The 21,797-nt window shown below is 40.4% G+C and overlaps 1 protein-coding gene across 1 annotated transcript in view; it reads left to right on the top strand.

Moving 5' to 3' along the window:
- Window positions 1-21,797, top strand: part of XRCC5 (X-ray repair cross complementing 5) — a 97,336-nt gene that overhangs the window by 24,972 nt on the left and 50,567 nt on the right. The window contains exons 11-14 of the mRNA XM_055290554.2: window positions 3,563-3,700; window positions 4,553-4,643; window positions 7,644-7,777; window positions 14,896-15,089. Of these exons, the coding sequence (XP_055146529.2) occupies window positions 3,563-3,700; window positions 4,553-4,643; window positions 7,644-7,777; window positions 14,896-15,089 (557 nt within the window). The remainder of the gene's footprint in view (window positions 1-3,562; window positions 3,701-4,552; window positions 4,644-7,643; window positions 7,778-14,895; window positions 15,090-21,797) is intronic.

Raw genomic sequence — 21,797 nt, forward strand, 5'->3', positions numbered from 1 at the left:
CACTTACTGTCTCTTTACGCAAAGAACATTCTGATCATTTCATGAGACTTGCTGGGTATGCAGTGAGGAATCACAAAGTTGTGTTGAGACACACGTATTGGGTAATGATGTAGGCTTGCTAGCTAAGGGCAGCCTTGTGGATTGTGTAATTCAAATCTGGCCTTATACAACACTAATTTCTGTATGTCGTAGGATCACTTTGAGATAACTCAAGAAAAACATTTATCTGCTAATGGCAAAGGGATACTCTCTAGTGTCAGTTTTTGAGGTAGTCAAAAAATGATAATATCTAATTGGAGCTTCTGAGATAAGGGAGTAAGGAAACGATGTCATATGAGGACTTCCAGTAAAACAAAACAAAAAAATGCCTGGAGAAGACTTGTGTAGGTAGGCAGGGGTGTAGGAGGGATGACAGACATAATAGCACTCTTCATGCATTTGGAGAATTATCTTGTAGAATAGAAATTAAACTCTGCTTCGTATCAGAGGGGTGAACTGGAAATAGCAGGTGGTGCTTTTTGTTCAAGATGAAGAATTATTTTGTCAACAAGGATTACTGTCCCCACTGGATTGTTTTCTTGTAAGATGATCAGATCCCCATTTCTGTAAGTTTACAAGGAAAGTCTTCATGTACATGTGGATTGTTAAACTAGATGAATACGGTTGTTTTTTAGCTCAAATATTCTTTGGATAATTCCCTCTTTAAAAAGTTTTCTCTGGTCATTAGCATATAATTTTTTGTATTGAGAATCTATACTTTCATGTGCTGATTTGCACTGTGTGTAGAAAATGAGGGAAAAGAAAGGAAGGAAATGGAGCTTTAGTTGAGTTATATACAGCTGTAGTACTGTCTTACCATGTATCAGTCATTCACAGCCCCATCCTTCCTTCTCGTTTTTTTTTCCTGTTTTTTTTTTTTTTTTTTTTGAGACAGAGTTTGGCTTTTTGTAGCCCAGACTAGAGTACAGTGGTACGTTCTCGGCTGACTGCAACCTCTGCCTCCCGGGTTCAAGTGATTCTCCTGTCTCAGCCTCCCGAGTAGCTGGGATTACAGATGCCCACCACAACACCTGGCTAATTTTTGTATTTTTTGTAGAGATGGGGGTTTCACCATGTTGGCCAGGCTGGTCTTGAACTCCTAACCTCAGGTGATCCGCCCCTCCTCGGCCTCCTGAAGTGTTGGGATTACAGTCGTGAGCCACCGTGCCCAGCCCCTTCCTTCTTTTAAACATCCTAATTGGTCCTTTCAAAGACATATAAATAAAAACTTCAAACAAATTGGAAGTAATCTCTTCCTCAGATTCTCATTGTGCTTATCTAGCCCTTTCTTATGGGACTTAACTATTAGAACATACATGTTTCATATTTGCTACATATTTCATTTCTGCTAGTAAAGAATGTATTAGGTAAGTGAGGTCAAGGACTTGGTCTTTGTTTTTTCACAGGGCTCAAGACAGTGCTTGGCAAAGAACAGGCACTGAGTAAAATAGCCTTTGAATTGAACTGAAAAAGTAATGATTCTGTTAGGAAATCTGTACAGGATTCTAATGGCCAGGTCTTGGGGTCATAGGTTTTTTGTTTGTTTGTTTGTTTTGTTTTTCCAACAGCATGGCTGAGAGATCATAGGTTTTTAACTTTGATAAGGTTAACCGTGATAGAGAAGTACATAGTGTTTGGGGAGTTCTGCAGAGAGAGAGAGAGAGAGCTGATTAAAGTAAATCTGGAATGGAGAGGGTATCAGTTTACTAAGCCTAGAGAAAAGGTTAGAAGCTGGAGAGCCAGAGATTAGTAAAGGGGCATTCTAGCTAGGAGGTAATGGTATGAGCAAAGGCCAAGTATGAGACCTGCCCCCATTCAGTGATGAGCTCAGTGAGGCCAGAATAGAGGAACCACTGGAAGGGAGTGACGTGATGAGCTCCGGGAACAGAGATGGCTGTCAGGGAACAGATGGATTTGAGAGACAGTGTAGAGGTAGAATTGGTAGTTTCGTGAACACTTAAAAGGTGAGGGATGAGGCCCGGCACTTTGAGAGGCCAAGGTAGGTGGATCACTTGAGGTCAGGAGTTCGAGACCAGTCTGGGCAACATGGCAAAACCCCATCTCTACCAAAAATACAAAAAGTTAGCTGGGCATGGTGGCACGTGCCTATAATTCTAGCTACTCGCGAGGCTGAGGCACAAAAATTGCTTGAACTGGGGACACAGAAGCTGCAGTGAGCCGAGATTGTGCCACTGCACTCCAGCCTGGGGGACAGAGTGAGACTGTGTCTCAAAAACAAAACAAAAAAGTGAAGGATAAGAATGGTGTGGTGGCATTATCAAAGACTGGGGTTTCCAGTTTGGTTGATTAGGCAATGATGTTAATGGAAATGGGGAATCCGGGAGGAGAATGAGGGGGAAAGTAAGTTTAGGTTTTAGTCTTGTCGTGGTGAATGTGAACAGTTCATACTGAACAGTTTGAGATAACTGAGGATGCCATGTCAGATACCCACCAGCTAGCAGGCCGTCTAAGTCTAGATCTTAGGAGAGTTTTAAAAATGAATGTACAGGCCTGGCGCGGTGGCTCACGCCTGTAATCCCAGCACTTTGGGAGGCTGAGGCGGGCGGGTCACCTGAGGTTGGGAGTTCGAGACTAGCCTGACCAACATGGAGAAACCCCGTCTCTACTAAAAATACAAAATTAGCCAGGCATGGTGGCACATACTTGTAATCCCAGCTACTTGGGAGGCTGAGGCAGGAAGATCGCTTGAACCTGGGAGGCGGAGGTTGCGGTGAGCTGAGATCACGCCATTGCACTCCAGTCTGGGCAACAAGAGCGAAACTCTGTCTCAAAAAAAAAAAAAATAAAAAAATAAAAGAATGTACAGATTTTTGATTCATCAACTCATGGGACTGGATGAAATAATCCCCAAGTAGAATTTTAGAGTGAGAGGAGGAGGGAAAGGTCTAAAGTAGAATTTACAAATTGGTGGAGAAAAGAGAATAATCACGGGAGAGTGTTGTTTCTGAAGCCGTGAAGGAGAAAGTATATAGAGACAGTGGAATGGTGAGATGCTACTGTCAAACAAAAAAATCGGGAACCAAGGAGTTGGCAATTAGAAGGTGATGGGTGACTTCAGAGGATAATTTCAGTAAGGAAGTGGGGGCAGTAGCTGGACTAGACTGAAGAATAATTATGCACTAAGCAGTAGAAACAGCATGCCTATTATTTTAAGAAATTCAGAGGTAAAGACAGGAAAGATACTGATAGCAATTTGTGGAGAGGGAAGGAGAAACAAAAGATTTGTTTAGGAGGGCTAACACGAGTTTATTTTTAGGGTTAAGATAAAAATTTAGAGAAGGAAGGTTGAGGCAGTAAGACAGAGGATTTAGTTAATGAGGTTAAGTCCCAGAAGAGCTACAGTAAATGTAATCCAAAGCAAATGTGTGCAGTTCGTCCTTTAAGGGGGCACCCTAAAAAATATAAAATGGAAAGAAAGTGATAACAGTCTTAAAGTGTTTAGTTCTGTTGTGAAAACTCTCACATATTCAATATATGTTAATACATCCATCTTTCTTACCAGGCAGCAGCAGTTGCACTTTCCTCCCTGATTCATGCTTTGGATGACTTAGACATGGTGGCCATAGTTCGATATGCTTATGACAAAAGAGCTAATCCTCAAGTTGGCGTGGCTTTTCCTCATATCAAGCATAACTATGAGGTAAAACCCAAAGTCTTAATGTTACTTTTTTTCTTCAGTTCCTTTAGTCTAAGCAGTGTTTCTCAGCTGTTAATGTTCATAATAATTACTTGGGGATCTTGTTAAAATGCAGATCCTGATTGTGTAGTTCTGGGGCAGGGCCCAGATTCTCTGTTTCTCTTGAGAAATGCTGATACTGGTCTGTGAACCACACTTTCGGTTGGAGGAAAAAGTATACATTATAAAAATAATATAAGAATCTTTTAATTATAAAGTATTATAAGAATCTTTTTATTAAGTATTATGACAATCTTTTTAGATTAAAAGAATCTAATCAATAAAGGTTCACCATGGCCTTTTCTTGGTTCTCATCCTTCTTGACTTATTGGAAGCAAACAGAGAAATTACCTCCATTTTTACAAATGAGAACTATGAATAAAGGCGGAGGATATGATTTTGTTGTGATCTTTGTGAAACAGTTTATTTAGGGCTCTCTTGTGTAAAATACAGTTCTAAATTCCTTATCATTTCCTCTGTCTCAGAGAACTTACTGTGGCTGAACTGGAAAGAGAAGGCACCTATCTTGACTTCTGGTCACCCCAGTCTTCTCATATGTTGTATTGGTCATGCATTTGATAGTAGTCCTTTAGTAGTCTTTCTTTTATACATTTCTCTTATGCTTAATATTCTTTATACTGTTTGCAGTTGTGAACAGCCAGTAGCAGTAGTCAAAACACTTCACTTTTCATATGCCAGAGTTGGGCTGTCTGATTTTTGAAATATTTCTGTTATGCTACTTTCACAGAATTTGGGATCAGTTTTATATTTTTTCATTAATTTGATCATTTCTGCTTTTACCCCCTTTCTCATTAGTGTTTAGTGTATGTGCAGTTGCCTTTCATGGAAGACTTGCGGCAATACATGTTTTCATCCTTGAAAAACAGTAAGAAATATGCTCCCACCGGTGAGTTTGTTTTCATTTAGATCACTCATTGACTACACACACTGTTCTTGGGAAATCACCTGTCTGCTAGCTGTTGGTTGGGGCCAGGTATTTATAGGGTGCAATTAGTTGGATTTCCAATCGTGCACTTAGACACAGTAATGATGAAGGTGGTTTACTTGGTGTTTTTCCAGTAGTAGGGATAGGTTTGCCCTAAACTCACCCAACGCTGTCTAGTTTTTGCCTTGGAGCATGTACCTAGGGGAAAGCTTGATGGTAATGGATGTCCATCTCTAGTTGTGAGCAGAGTTTGCCCCTGCTGAAGTGAATCTGAGCAGTAGCAAACCTGTGACTTTAGTGTTCTGTATAAAGTCTGATGTAGCTTTGAAATGGAAAGTGACAGTGCTGAAGATTAACTTTTCTCTTTGCCCTGTTTTTGTAGTTTGCACCAACAGTTCAAGTCTCATTGTTACTTATTTCTGGGTTTTAGGAGTGACTTCAGGCTTCATGTGAAAGGCCCTGATTGAGCATCTGGCTGCAAATGTCAGGGTCCTATATAGAATTATTCTTATAGCCACAGGTCCAGTCTTCCAGAGAGCCTGTCATTTAAAACAATTGTAATAAAATATAATAGGGGGCAGAAGTAGAAAACATACCAAAAAGAACAACAAATGATGAGTAGATGTTTTAGTTTACAAGTTTATGTATATTGTCTGTGTCTGTGTCTGTGTTAGGATTAGGGAATTGTGAGGTGAGTCTCGGAACTCAATTCTTTCTGTTATTTTGGCTAGACCCTTTGGAAGTAGTGTGCTAAAAAAGGCCAAGAATCAGATGGGTCCCTAGGGCCTGTATCTTTATCTTCCTTCTAGAAATGAGTCTTTCTGCATCACGGTGGAGGCAGGCATGGACCTGATTGTATGGAAGTTGCCACTGTGTTACAGTATTACTCTGTCTCTACTTCCTGATAATTCCAAAATTTAAATGAGTAGAATATTTAATTTAATTATTTATTTATTTGAGACAGGGTCTCACTCTGTCACCTGGCTGGAGTGCAGCGGCATGATCATAGCTTACTGGAGCCTCAAACTCCCTGTGTATTAGTTTGTTTTCATACTGCTGATAAAGACATACCCGAGACTGGGAAGAAAAAGTGGTTTAATTGGACTTACAGTTCCACATGGCTGGGGAGGCCTCAGAATCTTGGCGGGAGGCGAAAGGCACTTCTTACATGGTGGTGGCAAGAGAAAATGAAGAAGCAAAAGTAGAAACCCCTGATAAACCCATCAGATCTGGACTGAATAAATCTAGAGACTTATTCACTATCATGAGAATAGCACAAGAAAGACCAGCCCCTCTGATTCATTTACCTCCCCCTGGGTCTCTCCCACAACATGTGGGAATTCTGGGAGATACAATTCAAGTTGAGATTTGGGTGGGGACACAGCCAGTTCTGGCTCAAGCAGTCCTCCTGTCTTGGCCTCCTAAGTAGTTGGGACTACAGGTATGTGCCACCATCGCTGGCTGATTTTTAAAATTGTTTATAGAGATGGAATCTCACTATGTTGTCGTGGCTGGTCTTAAACTCCTGGGTTCAAACAGTCCTCACATCTCAGCCTCCCAAGGTGTTGGAATTATGGGTGTAAGCCGTCGCGTCCAGCCCAGAATATTTTTTAAAACCCAGTTTATTGATAATTTATTTTGTCGACATAAATCACTCAGGATCTAAAACATTAAATATCTTCTGTTATGTATTTTCTGTGAGTTAACATTTGTTTACATTTTCTCCATTGGAAAAATGGACCATTAAAGTTATTTCTTGTATTTCCCAGTAGATGTCTATGTAGGGATGCAATGCCAGGATGATCTGGCCTCCTACTACCTTGTAGTAGTAGGTGAAAATCACTGAATGTTCACATGTACAAGTACTGCCTCCTACCTGTTGCTAGGAGGGCCTTGAATTAGCAAGTTCAAGGTGGTGTTGGCTGTGCCATTGCCTGAAACCTCCCCCGAAAAGTCCATAAACAGGTAGAAAAGAAATATCTGATGATAAATATCTGTATGCTCTTTTATTTTGTTGTAGCTGTATAAAAGGGATATTTGAAAAGGTGCAGAATAGAAGTATAATGTACTTTTTAGGAACTACTTGACTCTTTTCCACCTTTTGCCTGGTGACTGTGAATGTTCCAAAAATAGTGCCTCAGGTTCAACAGCTGAACTGCTGTATGAATCAGCAAAATGAAAGTTACACGGTGTAGTTTAGGCAGAAGTATTTTTGGGAGAATTGCCTTTCGTCCATATTGCTTTGGGCTGTACCATTTTTATTGACTGAGTAGATTTTTATCGAGGAGCACTTGCTTTCTATTAGTATTAGGAGAGACCTAAGGAAAGAGGATGTCATATTTCTGCTCTCATGGAACTTGAGAGTTTGAATGGAGTAGGGTAAGATATGTACGCAGGTGTGATTAGTGTCATGGAGGGATTGAGAGAGGAGAGAGCTTATTCTGCCTCGGTAGATGGTGAAGGAATCAGCTTACCCTGATCCAATGGTGTCTTCCTGTTAAGGTGCTGTACTCTGATAAAACTTATATTAAAGTCCTTAAAATGCTTATGCTTCATCACCAGAGAGGTTTTTTCTTTTTAATGTTTTTAGCTAATTAGTAGTTTTTAAAATATTAGCTGAATGGATACTAAATATTTTGTTCCAGTCTTCATATAGGGATTGGTTTTCATATGGCTGTATTCCTCTGAAACAAACTCTCTTGCTTTTGATCTGATACTCCATTGTCAAAGGCTCAGTGAATGGTAGAACTGGAACCTAATCAGTCAGTCACTCTAAATCGATCTTTTCATGGGTAAGAAAACCAAGACTTGGGTTAAATACGTGCATAGCTAGAGAATACTTTGGCAGGGCCAGGACTGTATAACCTGCCAATATTGCTGTGGATAGCTCTACGTAGAAAGCGTTTGTTTTAGTGGAGAATAATGGAAGTAATCATTTTTCTTTCTGCTTCTCTGTTTAAGAGGCACAGTTGAATGCTGTTGATGCTTTGATTGACTCCATGAGCTTGGCAAAGAAAGATGAGAAGACAGACACCCTTGAAGACTTGTTTCCAACCACCAAAATCCCAAATCCTCGATTTCAGAGATTATTTCAGGTGAGAGAGGAAGGATGAACAAGTCATATTTCTTTTAAATGAAAGAGAGCTAAGTGCAAAGTTGCAGTAATTGGCCAGTCCTAAATAAATGTCTTCATTCTCTGAAGGCCCCATTTGCTCTATTTAATGGAAGAATAACATCTTCCTCTCCTACTTCAAAAGGTAAAAATATTCTGAGCTCTTAAAAAGAAAAATAAAGTTAGAATGCTTTCTTTCTTTTCTTTTTTTTTTTTCTGGAAGAAGGTTACTTTAACAAAAAAAATACAGGAAGGCCACTTGCCCATGCTGGAGTGCAGTGTTGTGATCATAGCTCACTGTAGCCTCAAACTCCTGTACTCAAGCACTCTTCCCACCTCAGTCTCCTGAACAGCTGGGATTGCAGGCATGTGCCACCATGCCTGGCTCATTTGTAAAAATTTTTGTGAAGGCAAGTCTTGACCGCTTGCGGTGGTTCACGCCTGTAATCCCAGCACTTTGGGAGGCTGAGGCAGGTGCATCACTTGAGGTCAGGAGTTCAAGACCAGCCTGGCTAACATGGTGAAACCCTGTCTCTACCAAAAAATAAAAAAGTTAGCTGGGCATGGTAGCATGCGCCTGTAATCCCAGCTTCTCGGGAGGCTGAGGTGGGAGAATTGCTTGAACCTGGGAGGTGGAGGTTGGAGTTAGCCTAGATCACGCCCCTATACTCCAGCCTGGGCGACCGAATGAGACCGAGTCTTTAAAAAAAAAAGAAAAAAAAAGGTTCCTAGGCTGGTCTTTAACTCCTGGGCTCAAGCATTCCTTCCACCTCAGCCTTCTGAGTAGATGGGACTCCAGGTGTATACCATTGCCCCCAGCCAGATGCCTCTTTTATATTTTTTCGGGCTTTTCTCCTGTATTGTATGTAAATAACACTTTTCTTCATTTTCTATATCAAAATAGTAGGAGAGCTTATATGAACTCTATAATAATATAACATTGTTAGAGAAGAAGTGTTCTAATGCCACATTTCTCAAAAATTTCATAATTAAAGGGAGCATAGGGTCAGATAAAAAGGTTATACTGTGAAATTATTACAGAATAAAATACAGATAATAAAAAAAATCTTCTGAATCTTAGGCCAAAGGAATTGGAAGGCAGAGATTGGATTAAGGTAAATCGGGGAAGTTGACAAGAGAGCCAACTTATGCTGAGGAAGGGGAGGGCTAGACCAAGGTTGAAGGAAAAAGGAATATTACAGTCCTGGATTCAGTTGATGACAGCAGGACATAGGCTTCTCTGACCCCCACAAAACTGAAAAAAAAATTATAAGCAGCTTTTTTAGGCAAGCTGTTGCTCACAGAGGAGTAGAGGGCCCTTGTCTGCGGGTTGGGGGTAACAGGGCATGTGCTGCAGAGACCACAGATTCTCCCTTTTGACTCACTTCATGAAACACCTGTAACTAACTTAAGACCATATTGGGGCTTGTGATTTGAGGGATCCTCTACTTGAAAGAAACTGCCTGTTTTTTTGATGCTTGTAAATCTTTTAAGTAGTGAAAAAAATCTTTTGTTCTAAAATTAGAAATGTGAAGCTTAGCACGTGAAGACTTGACTCTGAATACTCATGCCCCTCAATTTATGATGGGGATACACGCCTATAAACCATCTAAGTTGAGAATAGAAGTTGAAAATGCATTTACTACACCTAACCTACCGATCATCATAGCTTAGCCTCACCTACTTTAAATGTGCTCAAAACACTTACATTAGCCTACAGTTGGGCAGAATCATCTGGCAACATCATGCACTGTAAAGGTTGTCTACTCTTGGGAGCTGCAGCTTGATATCACTGCCCAGCATTGCAAGTGTCCTACTGAGTTCTACTGAATGAGTATCGCTTTCACACTGTTGTAAAGTGGAAAAATTGTAAGTTGAACCATCATAAACCAGGGACCATCTGTACTCTAGCATGCTAAGTGTAATGAAGTATAAATTACACATATAAAAATCCTTTGGTGTTTTTTTGGCAAGTGTACTTGAAGACCTAAAGCCTTGTGCCATTTGTAGGAAAGGTAGGAGCAGACCAGTTCAAAGCTTACCAAAATGGTTCACTATGGAGAAAAAGAGAAACTTCTATTAATACTATTTTGCACACTTATCTAGGGTAGGTTGTATTTATGTTTAATAAATGTTTATTGGAATAACAAACAGATACAAGCCATAAATGCAGGCATTTTTATTTTCCAAAGCTGCTGCAAGCACGGGCTTTGATTTTTATTAGTTTGTTTTGTGGGGGAGAGTTTTCAATATGGCTTATCTGTATAAAGAAGTATCTTCACTAGGATACATAAACTTAAAACTTATTTATTGAGTACTAACAATGGACCACGTGCTAAAGATACTACAAGCTTCTTGTTTTTTTTTTTTTTTTTATATTTTGAGATGGAGTCTCGCTCTGTCAACCAGGCTGGAGTGCAGTGGCATGATCTCGGCTCACTGCGAGCTCTGCCTCCCAGGTTCACACTGTTCTCCTGCCTCAGCCTCCCGAGTAGCTGGGACTACAGGTGCCTGCCACCGTGCCCGGCTAATTTTTTTTGTATTTTTAGTAGAGACGGGGTTTCACTGTGTTAGCCAGGATGGTCTCGATCTCCTGACCTCGTGATCCGCCCGCCTCGGCCTCCCCAAAGTGCTGGGATTACAGGCGTGAGCCACTGCACCTGGCTAAGCTTACTTCCTTTATGGACCCCTGTAGAAGAATAAGAAAAGTAGAGAGAGAAAAAACCAGTAGTTAAAACAGTGGTGGGAAAACACCATGAGAATAAGAAGAAAAAGATTTTTGCAAGTGGGTGACTTAAGGAAGGCTTTGCTGAGGAATTAGCATTCGGACAGAGTTCTAAAAGAACAAAGGGGGTGCATGTTGTAAGGAGAGCATGCCATGCAAAATAAATAATGTGGAAAAGCATGAAAATATGAAGAGCCAGGATGTGGATCCCTTTGGGTGCAGAATAAGTTCTGTATGGGAAAATGATGGAAAACGTGACAGAGAAGGTAAGTAGTAAGTAGGTTGTGAATACCTTGTATGCCGCACTCAGTCATTTGGATTTTACAGCAGTGGGTAATTAAAGAATTTTCAGTGGCCCACTTGAAGGCTTAAGAGTTAAAGCAGTGATGGAGAGAGTGGAGACGAGAATCAATTCTCATGGCATTTAGAAGGTATTGATAGAACTTGAATGATTGATGGAAAATAAAGAGGAATTGAAGATAACAGAATCCTAGCTTGGGTGACTGAAAAGATGATGTCATCATTCAATATGATAAGGAATACAGAATGAGCAGGTGGAAAAAATAATTCATTTATTTTCACAAGTGTTAAATTTGAGAAAATCTATTGGATATCCTGGTACAGACACTCATTGGGAAGTTACAAACAGAGTTGCAGAGCCCAGAAGACAAGTCAGGTCTAAACACACAGATTTGAGAGTCCTCCTCATTGAGGCAGAAAGACAAGTGAGTAAGATTGTCTGGGAGAGCACATTGGGTGAGTAGGAGAGAGAACAAAGTAGAGAACCCCAACACATGAGTGAACAATTAGACATATAAAAAAGGGCTGTTACAAAACCAAACCAAATGTTCCTACCTCCATACCCCAACAAAAATCAGCGAGGTAGAAAACTAGGAGAAATGCATCTTGGAAGGCACAGGAAGAGAAGAGTTGGAAAGGAAAGAATCGCAAGTCAGATGCACAATGGGGAGTAGAGGTGAGCTTAGCAAAGGGTCTTTAGGAATTTGTAGTCCAGTTTGAGGACTTTGGGGACACACAATCAGTTGAGTAATGGTGTGCAAGCCAGGTTATAATGCCTAGATGAGAAAGACTTTCTGATGAAGGGAGAGAGAAAGAGAGGACATAGTAATCTATAGGAGGTTGTGGGATCCAGGAAGGCCACTTTTTTCTTTTTGAAATACCTACAGTTAAGGATAAATGAGCTTGGAGAAGGAGAGAGAGATTAATAATCAATTTGTTATCAAGAAGTTATTTAATTCTAATTTTGAGAAGAAATGCTGAAAATATATCTTTTATCAAGTATACAGTTAAAACCACTTTTTAAATAATTGATACAGTGTTGCTAAAATCAGTTTATTAGTAACTTTTGAGCTATTGTGGTCTGTAGGTTTTTCCTCTAATCTTTTTCAAATTGTAAAAATCACATCCAATAACAGTTGCTTAAAAGAGAAATAAATAAGTCAAGAACTGTGATCTCAGCTTTCCATCTACTCAGAAATGTCACTTTCTCATAATCCCATTTTTTTAGTGCATTGGGAATTTTTACCTGAATTAATTTTATAGGTATCTCGCTTAGCTTAATTTGCCTAAAACGTGACCTTTCAGAAAATACGAGACGGAGGTTGGTACTTCAGAACATCTCCTGTAGATCCTTTATTATTGACTTATGGATGATGACACTGAAAAGATTGCCTGGGGTTTATGCTGAAAATCTGGAATGTTTTACAGTGGGAAGGCTGGGTAGGATACTTGTCCGTTGGTTATTCTAGCCCTTTTCCAAGAAATGTCAATTGGATATCACAGATAGAATCTTCAGGAGTTTATGAGAGGTAGTCTGCTATGTTGGGTGTTTGATTACTACTTTACATCTTTAGGACTTTCTAAGCTGTTGAGATATTTTAATGAACCAAGGGAGAGCACTGTGAATAAAGGATTATGCATAATAAGAAGGTGGTGAGGGGGTAGATTGTCACAGAGTTTGGGATCTTTTGGATTTGCTTAAACAGTTTTGGGATTACCTTGTTTTACATTGAATAGGCCTGATATTACTGATGCTCAAGGGAAAGTCAAATAATTAGGAAAGAAGAAAGCAGGCATCAAACTCAGACAAATGAATATACTATGGAGAAGGAATAGTTGTGGTTGGTGCTTGAAATGGGGAAGGGAGCAGGGAGAAGCGCATGGAATTTCTGGAGGAAATTGGTACTTAATTCCTACCTCAGGGTTTTCGGAACTTACAGGACATTGACTCTTGGATGATACTCACTATTAAACCTAAGCATCTTTTATTTTTTTATGATAGAAACTTTCAGCTTATGTTTTCTTCAGTGTAGGAAAGGAGTCCAGGGGATAGTATAAATCATATACTTTGTGATAGGAGCAGTATTGTGAAATTACAGGAGCTCTTCGGCTCCCTGGTGTTTTGTTTTGTTGTTTTGTTTGTTTGTTTGTTTTTTAGAATTACAAATTTATAAGCTTTTTTTTTTTTTTTTTTTTTTTTTTGTTTTTTTTTTTTTTTTTTGAGACGGAGTCTCGCTCTGTCCCCCAGGCTGGAGTGCAGTGGCGCGATCTCGGCTCACTGCAAGCTACGCCTCCCGGGTTCATGCCGTTCTCCTGCCTCAGCCTCCCGAGTAGCTGGGACTACAGGCGCCCGCCAACACGCCCGGCTAATTTTTTGTATTTTTTTAGTAGAGACGGGGTTTCACCGTGTTAGCCAGGATGGTCTCGATCTCCTGACCTCGTGATCCGCCCACCTCGGCCTCCCAAAGTGCTGGGATTACAGGCTTGAGCCACCACGCCCGGCCCTATAAGCTGTTTAAAAGTGGGAATAGTTATACCTTAATTTTGGAATTAATCTGTATCGAAGGAAGGAAAACATCAATAAACTGATAGTTTCATTTCTTTGTTTTTTAATGACATCTAATCTTACTGCTTACCTTTCTATACTCCTTTTGGAGCATTTCTTTTTCTGGGCAGGCCAAGGCCTGGCCCAGTAGACTCGAGGCAGGATAGGTGGTTGAATGAGGTGGCATGCTGTGTAGAACTTCACTCACATGGGCAGTGGAGAATCTGCCCTGGCCTTGATCTTGGCGCCCCTCCCCCTTTGTGTTGCTTCTTGACACCGCTGTCAGCAACTGGAGCCCTGGAAAAGAGCACTTTATTCTTTCAGCCATTATCTGCCAGGTGCTTATTATGTGCCAGGTAGTATTTTTGGTGCTTAGAATTCATTCAGCAGTAAAGAAGAGAACAGCACTACTTGTAAGGAGGAGGGTTAGATAATAAACAAGTAAACTAAAAAACTGATAATTTTAGATAATGATGGAGGCTATTAAAAAATATAAAATAAGGGAAGTGACAGAAAATGACTGGGGTGGTAAGATAGGGGTGGAGGGGCTACTTCATATAGAGTGTCAGGGAAGGCCTCTCTGCAGAGATAGTATTTCAGCAAAGACCAAAATGATTTAAAAAAAAAAGGGTGAGGGTGGAGCTGACTCTGTCGAGGTTTAGGGAAAGACAGAGGAGGCAGAGGTAGCGTTAAGCCCAGGCCCCAAAGGTAGGATGAGCTTGGTGTATGAGCAAAGCAGGAACCCAGCCTGTTGGGGTTGTGAGTGAGGGGAACAAGTGGCTGGTGATGAGATCGAGGAGGCAAGCAGGGCTGCATCATATGACCCTGGGGTATGGTGAGCAGTTCATTCTCGGACCACTTCCAGTCAGACAGTGGAAGGAGAAGCTGGGAGACCAGTTAGAAGGTGACTGGTAGGCCAGGGATAAGGTGATGGGGCCTGGGCAAGAATGGTAGCAGTGGGGTGGGAGAAAGGTGGATGGACTTGTGGAGAAAAGTGCAAACTCAGCACTCGGGGACAACTCAGTGTTCTCATCTCTTTTGCAGACCTCTCTCTGGGACTCACTAAGCATGGGCAGCTTCCCTGTAGCCACCTGTTTCATCAACCACATGGTATTCTCTGAGATTAAGTGAGGGAGAAAGCACAGCATGATTAAGAGAGATAAAAGGATTATAACAAGAAAGTTATAATACCAGATTATCAGGTCTTGGAATTAGGTATTTTGGGGAATCTTGTGTATTCCCCAAGTAGTAAAAGCAACAGCTTTGATTTATAAGGTGAGGCTCCTTTCCAGGAGGTCCAGAGCAGAAGATACTGTTGCTAGGCTTGGATCTGTTTTTACAGTTCGTTTTAGGTATTGACCAATATCCTGCCAACAAAGGTGGTTCTGGGTGAATCCTCTTGATTGTTTTTTACATATGGTGTGAATCACTTAGCCCTCCCACACTAAAGATGGAGGATCCCTGATCAGAAAATATAAAGAAGCCATATATGTTTCCATCTGTGTTTTAAAATCCTTACTTTTTCCAACAGTGTCTGCTGCACAGAGCTTTACATCCCCGGGAGCCTCTACCCCCAATTCAGCAGCATATTTGGAATATGCTGAATCCTCCCGCTGAGGTGACAACGAAAAGTCAGATTCCTCTCTCTAAAATAAAGACCCTTTTTCCTCTGATTGAAGCCAAGAAAAAGGATCAAGTAACTGCTCAGGACATTTTCCAAGACAAGTAAGTACTCGGTATAGTTGGATTTAATATTGGGGTACGTAGGATTTGTGGTCATTTTGGAGTGGCTTTGGAAGTGTCACATAGGGGTCTATGGAATTTAAAAGGTGGGAGGAAGAAACCTTTTGCTATTTGGCCCTTATATTGAAATACTGATTTCTTATATCTGTCTGCTGTGATCATATTTTATTCTTGCTGTTCACCTTGGATTTAGAGCTATCTTCTGGGCTAATGACTTTTTGATCAGCATCAGATTCTTGATGAATTATATATAATGTATAACCAGATAAGTTTCTGAATATCTGAGGCTAAGTGTCACCCTTTTTAAAGTAAAGTACTGAGAATGAGTGTATTGAAGATCATAGGTTTTTTGGGTTGGGAGGAGATTAGATGTTGGGGATGTCAATGAGATTTTTGGAGGAAAAGTGGGAACGAGAGTGAAAAACTATCAATTCTTTAGCCGTTCTATTAGTGTATCAGTGATGTATTTGGTTGTGCTATTGGGGAGGTATTTGTAGTTTAAGGATTGCAAAATGCTTTTCATATACACTTAAATCAAGCTTACAACTGGCTATTAAGTGTTTTCCCTCTTCTGTTCACAATCTGTGTCAGCTTCCATTCAAAACAAAACAAAAATAAAACAAGAAGAAATTGTTGTTGCTTATCCAGAATTATTTGAGTATGTAAAATTGATTTTTACCAGGTTTAGGTCAACCAGTTATTGGTGACTTTTTTTTCTCAAGCCAGAATAATCTATACATTTCTTTTGGCTGTATTTTGAAATCTGATTTTAAACCATGAATTTTTTTTCCTTTTTTATTTGATTTTCTCTCCACAACTATCTTTATTGACAAAGCTTCTTATTTATAAATACCCCAGTGGAGAAGTATTGAGTAATTTTTGGAAGTCTTCACAGGTTTCTATAAATCGTTGATTTAGAGAATTACTGTCTAAATTGAATAGAAAGCTGTGCACATTCTGTGACTTGCTAAAGGTTAACATCCAAGCTTTGTCTGAATTGAAAAAAAAAAAAGCATGCACTTGGTTCCTCCCCGCCAACTGCCCGCCCCCTATAAGACCATCTCTCAAGGAAATTGATAGATTGTTTCTTGATAGATTTTATGATGTGCATTCCTTACACATCCTGGAGAGGTTTTCATTTCTGTTTAGTCTATCATCATTCTACACAAGAAGACTGTCACTAAAAATTCACTTTCCCCCTGCTATCCTTACCTACCTTCTGGATTTGTATTTTAAAACAGTTCAATAAAAGTCTGTAGCCTTTTCTTTCTATGACACCTTGCTCTAGTCTCACTGCAATCACAGGGCTATTCTCTCTCTGTGTGTTAAAGCTCCAGTCCATGATCTTGATTACCTTCTGGTGTTGTGGGAAAGAAATGGGCCATTTTCTGCTCTTCCCTTTGATTAAAATGTAAATTAGCTAGTTAAAAAAGCGCACCACCCAGACCCAGAAGGATGCTGTTCTGTTGTTTGATCCCTGCTGTGATCACACCTTTGGCTCTGGTCCTGCTGGGCACTCTTCTGGAAGCTTGAGTGTGCTGAGCTTCTTGTTCTTTGCTCCCATAATGGCTCGCAGCATAGCTAAGTTAATCTTGCAGGGGTCTGAGAAGTATCTTACTCACACACACTTGCTCACGCTCCTATTCTCTCTCTCTCTTCTGAGAAAGCTTAGTTTTTAAGAATTGCAGAAATGATTCATTTAGCAAATATTGAGTACCACCTGTATTCAAGAAGAATGATTCAGTCCTTTCTACAAGGTTCTGAAACCCCTCAATTTGGATGATAAAGCTCCAGTCAGTTCTAGAGGTAATTTTTCCAAGGAAAGAAAAAATTGCCAACAATTCACAATGTTTTTGTATATATTCATCATCTCTGGATTCAGGATACATATTTCCAGTGGAGGGGAGAGGGGCTAAGATCAGGAGTGGACAATTGTCTGTTCAGGCAGTTTAATCATCTTAAGAGCTGGGAATCATTCCAGTTTTTTCACTTGATATGATTTTGGTGAAATAATTTTACCTTTATGAGATTTTCTTCACTTAAAGAAAAATCTCAAGAGATATTATAACAATGAAATCACAGATATTAAAGCACTTTGAGCAACTGTCATCCTTCACTTAACGACAGGGATACATTCTGAGAACCGTGTCGTTAGGCAATTTCGTTGTGTGAATGTCACAGAGTGTACTTACATGAGCCCACATGGTAGAATCTACTACACACCTAGGCTATGTGGTATGGCCTTTTGCCCCCAAGGTACAAACCCGTGCAGTGTGTTACTATATTGAATACTGTAGGCATTTGTAACAAAGAGGTATTTGCATATATAAACATATCTAATGATAGATGCCTAGGGAGGCTGAGGTGGGCAGATGACCTGAGGTCAGGAGTTCGAGACAGTCTGGCCAACATTTTTAGTAGAGAATCCCCATCTCTACTAAAAATACAAAAATGAACTGGGCGTGGTGGTGTGTGCCTATAGTCCCAGCTACTCAGGCTGAGACAGGAGAATCTCTTGAACCTGGGAGGCAGAGGTTGCAGTGAGCTGAGATCATGCCATTGCACTCCAGCCTGGGCAACAGAGCGAGACTCCATCTTAATTAAAAAAGAAAAAAAAAGGTAATGTTTTGTGCTATGATGTCATGACAGCCCTAATGTCACAAGGCAATAAGAATTTTTCAGTTTCATTATAATCTTATGGGACCACCATTGTATATGTGGCTCGTCATTGACCAAAACGTCATTTTGTGGCCCATGAATGTATTTGGAAGGAAGGCAATAGTCAAAACCTAAAGCAATAATAGTATCATTGTCTATAAAAACATTGAACCTTTGAGAAGATCTGATATTTGTCTTGGACTTGTTGAATACCTAGTGTTAGAAGTGATTTCTTCATTTCAAGAGGATAAGAGCACCAGTTGACACTGTAGTCCCAAAATATACTAAATATTACCCTCATCATATAAAAGCGTTGCTTCCCTTTATGTTGCTGTACACCCTTGAAATGAAAATGTCATCTCTTGGACAGGGAACTTGCATGAGAATTCGGACATCTCAGGTCTAATCCTGCTTGTGCAGCTGATGTATACGTGATCTTGATTTCTGTTTATCTCTATGCAGGTGGTATAAAGCTTTCTGCTCTTTTCAGGTCCACGAAGACTCCTCCTCACTTACTCTCAGCAGACATCCTCACTTGGTTAATAGTTAAGACTTCTGACTCCAGAGTCAGCCCATATGAGTCAGACCCCTTGCTCTGCAGTATGGCCTTAGGCATAGGTTACTTATCCTCTCAAAGCCTCAGTTTCCTCATGGGTAAAATAGGGATAATAGGAATATCTGTCTCATAGAGTTGTCATGGGGGTTAATGCGAGCGGTGTATGCCGTTCATTCTTGTATCCCTAGGACCTGGCAAAGTGCCTAGCAAATAGTAAGAACACAGTGTTTAGAGTAAATGATTTTAAAAATCCTAGTCATGTGCCTGGCATGTTAGCAGTGACAATGACAGTAGAGGCCAATAGGTGGTGTATTAGTCTGTTCTCGTGCTGCTATAAAGAAATACCCGAGACTGGGTAATTTATAAAGGAAAGAGGTTTGATTGACTCACAGTTCCACATGGCTGGGGAGGCCTTGGGAAACTTAAAATCATGGCAGAAGGCGAAGGAGAAGCAAAGGTCCATCTTATGTGGCAGTAGGCGAGAGCGAGTGTATATCAGCACAGAAGAAAGTACCTTACATGAAACCATCAGATCTCATGAGAATTCACTCACTATCACAAGATTAGCATGAGGGAACCGCCCCCATAATCCAGTCACTTCCCACCCGGTCTCTCCCTAAACACCTGGGGATTACAATTCAAAATGAGATTTGGGGCTGGGCTCAGTGGCTCACGCCTGTAATCCCAGCACTTTGGGAGGCCAAGGCAGGTAGATTACTTGAGGTCAGGAGTTCCAGACCAGCCTGGCCAACATGGTGAAACCCTGTCTCCACAAAAAGAAAATAAAAAATTAGTTGGCTGTGGTGGCACAAGCCTGTAATCCAGCTGCTCGGGAGGCTGAGACACGAAAATTGCTTGAACCTAGGAGGCAGAGGTTTGCAGTGGGCTGAGATCACACCGTTGCACTCCAGCCTAGGCAACAGAGTGAGACTCTGTCTTAAAAAAAAAAAGAGAGAAAAAAATCTGGGTGGGAACACAAAGCGTAACCATTATCAGGTGAGAACTCCGCAGTTTTCTGGCCCATCTTATCTCAAAACATACCTGTTTTTGCGTGTACCTCCCTTCTTTTCCTGTCTCAGTGAAATAGGGTATTTATTTCATCCTGCCTAAAGTGAATTCCTTTACCTGTGCCCTGGATCCTTTTTTTTTCTTTTTTTTTTTTTTTAATTTTAGTTTTTGAGACAGGGTCTCTCTCTGTCACCCAGGCTGGAGTGCAGTGGCACAGTCACAGCTCAGTACAGCCTAGACCTCCTGGGCTCAAGAGATCTCCCAACTTGAGGATCCTCAGTAGCCTCCTGAGTAGCTAAGTTTTTTATATTTTGTCGAGATAGAGTCTTACTTTGTTCCCTAGGATGGATTCCTTTTTCTGCCTCATCTGGTACTTTAGGCCACTAATAATTTCTTCTCTCTTTCTGTATTTTTAGCTTCTCCCTCGCTACCACTAGCTCCTTTCTTCTCTCATGTTAAATTTCTTTCATTTAACACAAAATAATCCCCCTAGCTTCTTCCCTCTAATTACTACCTGTTACTAATTACTAATCTAATTATTATCTTTCCTTCCAGAAGCCAGGCTCTTGGAAGAATAGTCTATTCTGCAACCTTTCTCAGCTCTCATTCTCACCAGCTTTTGCCCCCACCACATCCTTGCAACTCTCTCATTCTCACCAGCTTTTGCCCCCACCACATCCTTGCAACTCATCTTCCAAAAGACACTAACTGCTAAATTCACTTCGGCTTTGTGGTCCTTTGCTTTCTTGACCTCTTTGAAGCACTTGACACTGTCAGTTATTCCTTTTTTCCTGAGTCTCATATATCTGTCTTAACTTCAGCTTCTCCAAGTTTTTCTTTTTCAGTCTTTTGCAGTTCCCTCTCAGATTCCTGTGGGGGCTGCTTTTGTGTGTTTTTGTGTTGATATTCTGTAGGATTTGTCCTCAGAAACAGCAAACATTTATTGAACCTTATGCTGAAGATAATGGGAGGCCATTAAAGCAAGGGTTTTTAATCAGGGTTCCAAAGATGATATCAAGGAATCTGTGAACTACCTGAAATTATATTCAGACTTCAAAACTTAATATGTTAAGTGCTTTACATGATGCTAAGTGCTTTACTCACATTATCTGTTTGGACCCACGTTGCCATCCTATGAAGTAGATTCTTCTGTTGACCCCCAACTTAAAGCTCAGGAGACTCAGGATTAGAGAAGATGAGAAACTTGCCCAAGATTGTAGTTGGTAAGTGTTGGAGTAAGGATTTAAGTGTAGGCAGTCTGACTCCAGAGCTTGTACTTCAAACTGTAATGCCACTTTGCCTTAGCAATGCATGTCCCAAGACCTCTTTTTTATTTCAGAGCCTCAAAAACTACTAAATATCCATCTTCAGCTCAGATTTCTATCCCATCCACTAAATAGCTTAGGTGCCTGTAGGCCCCTCAAGTTCAGTATGCCAGAAATGGCTTTGTTATCTGCTTTCTTCTTCCTGCTCCTTTCCAACCCCTCTTCATGCTGTTATTCTCTATTTCAGTGAATGACACCTAATTTCTTGGGAGTCTTCCTTTTCTTTTACATTCTATATGTAATTGGTTTACCAAGTTGTATTACATTTACCTCAAATCTAACCCTTTCACTTAAGGTTTAGTCTGGTGGCTAATGGCATTGATTTTGGGGTCGAATTTGGAGCTAAACTCAAGCATTTCCCCTTAAAAGCAGTTGAAATTGGCAAGTTGCTCAATGTCAAGTGGCAATAACAAATGCCTGCCTTCCAGGAGGTTGGATAGGAGAATGGGTGAGTACAGGATTAGTTCTTTCCCCTTACTGTGTGCTTTAAACAAGGGATCGAACTTTCTTGAGGCTTGGTTTGCTCATCTGTAAAAGGATGCTGAAACAGCTAACTCATAGCGTTGTTGCAAAGTTTAACTGAGATAATTTAAATGTGCCTAACATAGTGACTAGCACATGGTAAGCATTAAAAAGAAATGCAAGCTCTTAATAGCATCGCCCACTGCTTTTATGTAGGCCTTCTCATTTTAGCCTGTCTGAGATAACCTCTTCACTAATTTCCCTAATTTGTCTTACCCCTTTCCAATTCATGCTGCTACCTGAGTTTAAAAAACAAACCTGATCCCATCACTGTCTTGCTTAAAATTCTTAAAAGTAATGATTCTTAATCATGTGTGAAAGACAGAGAGTGCAGTGGACTCACTTGATACAAAATCTATGAACCGTCTTCCCGGAAAAATGCTTTAACATACTGAGTTTTGAAGTTTGGATATAATTTCTGGTAGTTCACAGATTCCTCGATGTCATCTTTGGACCCCCAATTAAAAAACTCTTGCTCTAATGGCCTCCCATTATCCTCAGCATAAGGTCAAACTCTTTTACACAAATGAGAGAATCCAGATAAGCAGAAAGAAAAGAGGCATCTATTCATAATCCAACTATCTAGAGAAAACCATTTTCTTTTTTTAAAAGTAAACAAAA

This window comes from Symphalangus syndactylus, chromosome 8 (genome assembly GCF_028878055.3).
Source record: "Symphalangus syndactylus isolate Jambi chromosome 8, NHGRI_mSymSyn1-v2.1_pri, whole genome shotgun sequence".
NCBI lineage: Eukaryota > Metazoa > Chordata > Mammalia > Primates > Hylobatidae > Symphalangus > Symphalangus syndactylus.